This window comes from Micrasema longulum, unplaced genomic scaffold, assembly GCF_059751315.1.
Source record: "Micrasema longulum isolate JH-2025_06_02 unplaced genomic scaffold, ASM5975131v1 h1tg000531l, whole genome shotgun sequence".
In the NCBI taxonomy this organism is placed as follows: domain Eukaryota; kingdom Metazoa; phylum Arthropoda; class Insecta; order Trichoptera; family Brachycentridae; genus Micrasema; species Micrasema longulum.
Window position 1 is genome coordinate 41,940 of NW_028277727.1, and position 8,988 is coordinate 50,927.

The 8,988-nt window shown below is 28.7% G+C and overlaps 1 protein-coding gene across 8 annotated transcripts; it reads left to right on the forward strand.

The window, feature by feature from the left end:
* Positions 1–2,251: 2,251 nt before the first annotated feature.
* On the forward strand, positions 2,252–8,661 carry LOC148280824 (uncharacterized). Of its 8 annotated transcripts, XM_088227722.1 has the most exons (9): positions 2,252–2,403; positions 2,495–2,664; positions 3,918–4,175; positions 4,345–4,482; positions 4,562–4,674; positions 4,752–4,872; positions 6,138–6,249; positions 6,884–7,085; positions 7,907–8,661. In XM_088227722.1, exons 3-9 carry the CDS (start codon positions 4,059–4,061, stop codon positions 8,145–8,147), a joined length of 1,044 nt encoding a protein of 347 aa, XP_088083848.1. In that variant the 5' UTR covers positions 2,252–2,403; positions 2,495–2,664; positions 3,918–4,058; the 3' UTR covers positions 8,148–8,661. The 8 variants fall into 8 exon arrangements, 3 of the variants coding, with proteins under 3 accessions (XP_088083848.1, XP_088083847.1, XP_088083849.1); XR_015822494.1 differs by lacking the exon at positions 3,918–4,175 and having other exon boundaries at positions 4,562–4,661; positions 7,907–8,658; XM_088227721.1 differs by lacking the exon at positions 3,918–4,175 and having other exon boundaries at positions 7,907–8,654.
* The last annotated feature ends 327 nt before the right edge of the window (positions 8,662–8,988 follow it).

Sequence of the window (8,988 nt, forward strand, 5' to 3'; positions counted from 1 at the left end):
CATTTTTTTATTTGATAATGAAACTGTTAAAGTTTAAATAAAATCATCCCTTTAGATATTTTTTACTTTTAACCCTACAATTCACTTATTTTTTCAAATTTTTCTTTTTAAGAATATTTGGACCATACCCACACTTTATGTTATGGTTAATATATTAATACAATGTTTAAATTTTATATGCGCACTGTTTGAAGATATATAATTTTAAAATATGAAATATTTTATTTTGGTTTCATTAATTACCGACTTTTTAAAAACTTGTATAAAAATAATCAATGTGTCCGTATTTTGTTCATGTTTATATTTGTAGATTCAAGATTTATGGGGTCATATTTTAAACAAAGAATAATTTGAGCCTTATTGACTAAAACACCTCAGTAAAATTGAGGGTGTGGCAAACTGAGATCAAATAAAGAGATTTTTTATTACATTAATGGAAGTTTGTAGGTACCACTGACAGTCGGTGGAAAAAACTTCAAAAGGTGCAAAAGAAGACTTACATGATAGCCTACACAGTGCAGATAAACCAAAAATTGTTTCCGTTTTTGTCTTTTTGTTGAATTAGATACACAGTAAACAAAATAATATAATAAGCTTATCACAACCAGATAACCAAGCCGCTTTTGTGTATATTTCTACTTTGAATTGTCTTTCAACCATTTTCTTTTTAGCTTAAGACACCCGAATTATAATTTAGCAAGGTATAGAACGGCCTGCTGCCTTGATTTATACTCGATAAATAATTGCGATTTGTTTAATACATTTAACTGTGAATGCTGTATTGATATTTTTATTTTACATAAACGTGCTACCATCAATAACACAGATAAGGTAACACAATATTTTTTCCAAAATCCCAACTAAGCTCTCGATCTATCAAAAGAAAATAACAATTAAAAATCACTCCAAGATGTGAAAAATTCACATCTTCCTTACTCTTCTAATCTGTATACCATATTATAAGCAAAACGAGATGAGTCATATTTTGTGATTTGCGTAGGAATATGTCAGGTATAAACAATGCAATAAACATTTGTAACAGTTAGTTATCCTTCAAGAAGGTTTGGGTCAAGTCTTCAAGTGGTGCATTGCTCCAGATAATCTAAATATCTCATGTAAGTATAATTGATATGTTTTGTTTCACCATTCGGGCTAATTCATGCTTCTCTCTATATTCCATACAAAACGAAATTTCTGGCAGAGCAAATTTTTTACTGCACTTCTTCCATGCTATATTAGTACAGTCGGTGCGGTAGGAATGTTGCGGGAAGCGCGGGGGAGTACTTGATATAATTGTATGTGATAAAGATAAGGTGATACAACAATTGAGCGCAGATTCTTTTATTGTCGTATTAGATTAATGACATATTTCTGAAATTATTGGGAATGCATGCGCACCTTGTTCCCTAGTAAAAACTGTCCCTGGTAGGTATAATGATAGTAGTAGCATAAAAACCTCTACGAAATTGGTGTTTTATTTTTTATTAAAATAGGGATCTTATTCTATAAAAATGTGAATTTCGCGTAGGTACTTTATAAAAGCACTGAATAACTCCACAAAAGGAAAATTTCTTTATCACCATTTTAAAGTGCACTGGGAAATAAAACCCGCATACCTACTTTAAAATTTATATTCTTTAATAAATTCCTAAAATATCAGTTTTTTTTTTTTACAATTATGAACTAATAAGGGTCTTTAATACTCTCGAGTAAAAAAAATCTTTTTTCTACTTAGTGGTACCATAAAAAATATTTTTTAATTTATAATTATAAACGTGTCTTACCATGTCTCTTTTATGTGTACTTTTATTTAATTTTTATGTTTCTTTTTTGTATTAATTTTTTTCCCATCTCTTTCTGTATTCAAAATAAATTCATGTGAAATCTGTAATTGGTCTTACTTTTTTTGATTGTTTTCTTGTTCCTTGAGTTTGTTGAAAAGACTATGATTTCCATAATAAATAAATAAATTCTGGCAATAAAGCTTCATTGCATTGGCCACGCCCCGAATACGTTACGATTCGGTTAAATTTTGAACGTTGTTTGTGATGGTTTAAATAGACTTGTCATTTATTATTATTTTCATTTTACATATTTTTATCGGTATTCATAGCATGTGATATTTCCCTATAGGTATTGTATGGAACTAGTTCTTAAATACCACAATCATAGTTAAGAATATTATTTAAAAAAAGAATGTTCTTGGCTTTTATAATATTATCTCTTAATACATATTATATCCTTTATCTATGAATATTATTAGTCAAAAAAGGTTTTTCATTGAATAGTCACTTATATTGATTTTTGAAAAATATTTTACTACGAAAATGGTGTCAGAGAGTTTGCCAAATATTTGCACACAAAAAGACTGTTTTAGAACGAGAAATCCATGTGAAAAACCAGGTTTTTATTCAGTATAATATTCTTTTAGTCTTCAATTCAATTTAGTCTTCTATAAAAAAAATATTTAGAAAATTGAAACAAATATTTTCAGAAAATACATCCTGCTCTTTGCATGATGATATTCATAATGTGATTGATACTATGGGTCCACCAACACCGATGTATCCTTTAGATGTTGGATCTGAGTCTGCTGATGATACTATACCTTCTAATTTCTCCGAGAATACTTTGACCAACTCTACTAACACATCGTTTGTAGAGGTATATTTGTTTATTCACTTTTCAAAAATATATTCAATAAACAATTAAATATTGGGGCATTTGAGCCATATTTTTTTTTTTTTTTATTGTTTAGAGATAGCTTTTGTTTTACTGGGTTATTGCGCTTTTTTGGTTTATTATATCACTAATATTGAAATTTATTGATCAAACCTTCATTGTCAAATAAAAATTTTAAAAATAAAAATGTAAATAGGGGTTAGATTTCTTATTGTCCATGTGCTCTGTAGCTGCAAGACGTTCTGTTATCTAGCTCATATATATCACAATTGGAGACGAGGAACTAGAATCCCAATCGTCCATGCGCTCTGTAGCTGCAAGACGTGTTGGGATATTTATTTATTGTACAGCGCCCTTGAGGTGATTTTCACAAAAATGGCGCTATATAAATTATCCAAACATTATTATTATTATTAAACCAACTGGTCTAAGAAGAATAAAAATTTAAAAATATTTTTAGGGGTTGCCTAAGTAGGTAAAATAATTAAGTCAAGCGAATCTCAACCTCATCAATAAAAGTTTCATCTCTTTAACTACATAAAAATCAGCAGATGGAAGCATTGAATAAATATGGATGTTCAAATATAAGCAGAATGGTGAATGTTATTCTGTGTAAAGTGGTAACTTAATCCGGCTATATAGGTCATAAATGCTTAGAGATCCATATTCCCTGATTAAAAAAGTTTTTATTATCTCTTGTAATATTAAAATATTTTTACTAGCTATTTCTATTATCATATAGACTTTTAATTCAAGACATTTCTAGTTAAAATACAATATTTGTAATAGGTATATTCAGGCTGATTGAAAGTTTGATTCCTATTTTCTTGTATACCTTTTTTTGGTTTTACTGGTTCTCAATCACAAGCAACTTCAATATCTAGTGCCCTGGTAACCAGTAATGTTTCAGAATTCTTTTATCTGTAGGTACATAATATTCAATATTCTTCTTCTTCTCTTAGTGCCCTGTCAGGTATCCCCAACGCTGGCAATCACTCTGGCAAAAGTCTCCCTGTCCTGTGCTGCCCGGAAAATCTGCTCCACAGTCCTGAAGCCAGTCCAGTCTCGTATATTTCGCAGCCAGGACATCTGTCTTCTTCCAGCCCCTCTTAGACCCTCAATCTTGCCTTTCAAAATTAAATGAAGCAAGTGGTACTTTTCTCCACGCATTATATGCCCCAGACATGAAATTTTACGAACTTTTATGGTGGTTAAGAGTTCTCTGCTCGTTCTAGCTCGACTTAAGACTTCGGAGTTTGTTATCAGGTCTGTCCATGATATCTTAAGCATTCTGCGATGCAACCACATCTCAAAAGCCTCTACTCTAAAACTACTATATTCTACACTAAAATATTTCACTATCCCTGGACTGTCACATGAAGCATAAGTCTAATAACTGTACCCTCCGTGTTATAAAAATGATCAGGATACGCCGCAATTGGAATATCAATGTAGTGCCCTATGTACCACTGGGTGCCGATAGGGAGATGATGGTAATTATTCTATAATAAATAATTAGCAAATGAAGTCAAATGGATTTTTTGATACAGTTTTGAGTCGGATATGTATGATTGGATTCATGTGGAGATCTCTTTCATCTTGTCATTTCCTCCTAATATATGATTTCCAAAGACATTAATAAATTGTTTATTTATATTTGAGGTCTTGATAAAAAATCACCATAAAAATAAAAAATCCAAAATATTTGAAGTAAGTCCAAAGAAAAATAAGAGTTCCATTATCCTTAATAATGCTGGAGTTCAAACAGACATACAAACTCCCAAAGAAGTTCATTTCCAGGTAAATTTGTGGTCAAAAAATTGAAAACGTAAATACACTATGTAATTTTAAAAAAATAGTCAAAGTTTTTTCCCCTTAGGATTGCGCAAGTAGTGCATCAACATATCCTGTATATCAAAAGTTAAATGAAAAACTGGACATAAAGTATCCAAGTGGAATTACAACAAATGGAGCATCATGTCCGCATGCACCGTAATAATTTTATATTATTTTATTAAATTTAATGATCATGCCTAATGGAAATAACTTGTATATTTTATTGCATGTAGATGCCCCAGTTTCTTTAATCAAGCATTTTCAAATAATTCTCCTTACTGCACAGAAGAAATCAAGAATCCCCAAGATACTAAAGTATTTTATAGTTCTTGCATAGGAAAATCAAACTCTAAGGTAAAATAAATAAAAATATTTTCATTAACGAGGTAATTATTTGAGTTTGAGTATGTGTAATATCCTAATAATCAGAAATAAAGTTAATCATGGTAAGGTAAAAGTAATCAGTAACTGAACCAAATTATTGTTTTACCTTTTTGAATACAAAAAGGTTTACAACTGCAAATGTTATTATAATAAAACACATTTATTAACCACAATTCGTTGCAAAATATAAGAGGTTTGGCACAGACAATTCGATGTTTTTTTTTAAATGTGACTGATTCTAGTTTGAAAAATGTTTTATTTTTATTTTATTTATAAATCATATAATACAAAGTATAATACATATGAATAACATTTCCAGGAGTTACGACAACTCAATCAAGGACTTAAATAATATTAATATATAAAAAAAACACAGATTAAGAACAACAAAGCAAGTTTAGCACTTTTCTAACTAAACATAACAACAATATATAAGCCAAAAACCGTTTCTTACTCAAATAAAATAAATATATAAAAATGCTTTCAAGAATGGAGGAAGTGGTAAATCTAGAACTAAGGGAGATAAAGTCACATGCTACGCAGAAGATGCAACCATAGTTCCAGTGGCAATAGGGAAATATCACATACTATGAATACCGATATAAAAATAAATGAAATGGATTTAGAATAATTAATTGTATTTTTAAAATCAATATGGATATTGTGGAGAAATGTTTTCATATATAAATGTAAAAAAGAAATTCAATAAAAATAGGTTTGTTGAAAAACGTGGGGTGTTTGGCCTTAGTTGTTGTGATGTCAAGATTCGTAATATTGTTCTACACAAATTTCAATTACAAAGAACAAATAAACATGAATCGTAACATATTAGGGGCGTGGCCAATGGAATCACCGTTTTTACAGGAATTCAAAAGTATTTTTTATGCTACTAATAATTAGTAAAAATTTTTTTTCACTGGACAGTAAGTATTTGATAGACCTTTATTACTTTTAAAATGTTGAAAAAGTGATATTTCCCTTATTCTATAAAACAAAAAGTGTAAAAAAAAAAAATAATAATTTTAAAATCTCGAGGCACAATGTCCTAAACTCCGAAGTGAGGGAACAAACAAGTACCTGTTTGTTTTTATTTACATCTGTATACAACCTAGATTAAATTTTATAGTTTTTTCTTAGTGTTTCATGCAGCACCAAAATTGTTTAGTATTAGTGTATACTTAAATCATAGTCCTAAGAATGTTTAATGAGTTTTTTTAACAGCACTAATATTTTAGGATCAACATAGCAACGTGTCATTTAAACAGAACTCTTCAAACAGAGGATATAATAAGAATCACAATACCCAACAAAATAAATTTGATTGTAATTTTTCTGGAATGACTACTGGTAACTTATTTATATTGAAAATTAATGTTTTTTTAATTAAAAAAAATAAATTTTCTTAAGTTAGCTTATATTACATAGCATATAAACCTCAGAGCAATAATGTGCATGCTCTGCGATATAAACTAATATAACACTTACTTTACTTACATATTTATTTACATCATCTTACAGTAAACATAACATTTCTTTTTGAATTTATTCAAACTCTTTCCACTTTTCATACATTTCGGCATCTCTTCATACATTTACTAACCTTTATGTATAATGCAATTTTGGGATTCTGTTTTATTTTTAAATGGCAACCTTATTCTATTCTTATTTCTCGTAATATACTTATGAATTTTTTTATTTAACACTATCTTATTAATGAAGTATTTGGGTTAAAAAATTTAAATATAAAAACAAGCATATTATATATCAGTCTCTTTTTTATTGGTATCCAATTGAGTTGTTCTCACATTTTTTCTATTTTATTATATCTAACTTTCTTGAGCACTATTCTCATGGATCTATTTTGAAGTACTTCCAATTTATTTGATTCAACGGTTTATGATATTACAGTGTTTAATTTTTTATCTTGCGGTTTTTGGTGCTTGAAATTTTGTTAGAGTAGTTTATGTTTATTATTTGGTAGGAGTCACGGATAAGGCAGAGTTATATTATTTTGACCATGGAAACGCTGCATATTACAACACAACAGATTGTCCCCCAGCAATACGTGCTGATTATTTGGCTGAAAAAACTGAAATGGCTGCAACAAAATTCTGGGCACAAGTATTTGGAGGAGTAAATGTTGTAATATCCCTAATTACTTCTTTTATTTTGCAGTTGGTTAGGTAAATCTAATTTAATATATGCATATCTATTTTGTTTATTTCATTCTGATAAATTATATTTTCTAAGACAACGCATTATTCCCTTTAATAATTCAAAAGTTTGCAAAAATTTTATGTCAAGGTAACTATTATAATGGGTCATCTTGAATAATCAAAACGTATTCCAAAACATAAAGGAAGCTATTTGCCCATGGTCAATGTTGTAACAATACTTGAAATGATTTATTGCTTACTTCATAATATTACAAGTCATTTTAATTCATTTTAGACTGCTCGCTCGCTTAATGAGTGTTATGCATTAAGCTTATCAACTAGTAAGTATAGTAGGGATCTACGCTCAAGGCACACAGAAATAATGCAGTTATGTGTTTTAATGTCACCCGGTTGAGTTTCAATAAAAATTGTCCCCTCGATATTCACAAATATAATATATTCGTGAATATTGACCAGCTAATTTTTATCTCAACTCAACCGACAGCATCACAACACACAATCACATTCTATCTGTGCGTCTTAAATGAAGACCTCGACTATACCTTGGTTATATTGCATCGGGTTGGGGGATTTTTACTCATAAAACTAAATTAATGATCTCATTTTAAAATCCTTGGGTACCTTTAGGCTTTGATTCTGATGGATGAAATGAAAATACAATAAATTTGTAAATAGTGTTTTGAAATTATAAAATAAAAATACGCATTATATTCCTAGAAGTTTTACAACTTGTTCCACGGCAGTAAAATTACCATTTACAATTTATCTGACACAGAGTTTCAGCAAGTAATAAATTATTTTATGTGACTTGAATTATTTTTTTTCAGATTTGTATTATTCAGTCTTGTGCGCCCGCTGACAGTTGGTCTAATCCAACTTTTTTCAGATTATTTTTTAAAGCCATTACTCGCTACATTGTTCAATGGTTTGATTCAACCACCATTAATTTTTTTATTTAATATACTGACATCCATAAGGGATATTTTTGAACCAATAGCTCATTCTTTTGGATTTTTTTTCAAAGAAAATTTCTGTTATATTTCGCTCATTCAGACTAGTGGAAGTTAGAAAAATAGAAAGCTGTAGAACTGTTTAGCAAACAATTTAGAATCAAATATTTTGAATAAGTATTATTGTGAAACTGGTTTGACTTTTCATTTCAACAAATCAAAAGAAAAATACATTTCTTCAAAACTAACCGATCCAGATTGCTGGTCTGGTAGGTATTCTATCCATTTTAAAAGTTAATTATATTACTTTTACTAAGAATACCTTATTGTGAACACCTCTACCCAATAGAACAAACCATTTTTTATGAAAGACCAGTAATGCATTTTTTTGTAATGTAATTAATTCTTTCATAGTTATTTATCTCTATAGATTTGTTAAAATGTTAACCACAAAACGGTGTCTCTGTCTACATGCATATTTATATAATTTTGTACCAACATACCTAAGTGTTGTGAAAACAATTTGTTATAGTTCTTATTTAATACTACATTAGTTTGATATTGTTTATAACTTTGTAAAATTATGTTTTATTAAAAAGTAATTTGTATTATCTTTATCATTATTTCTTATTATATTTAATAATTCTAAACCTGTTCTTATTACTACTATGAGAAGTAGAAAAAATCCGAATTATGTTACGTAATATGCTTCAAAAGTCTAATTCATTTTATATGGACAATCAAATATCACCAATTTATTTTGTTAGGTATGTATTTCCTTTAGATAGTTAATATGAAAATTTGTATATCAAGTGATATTTACAATTATTTTAATTACTATGTACCTACATACTTATTTAAAAATCTACATTATTTTAATAAACATTTTTTTAAATCAATGTTTTCTTTCATTCTTCACATTTAAATATAAAAAAAACTGCAGGCGGACAATATGCTAA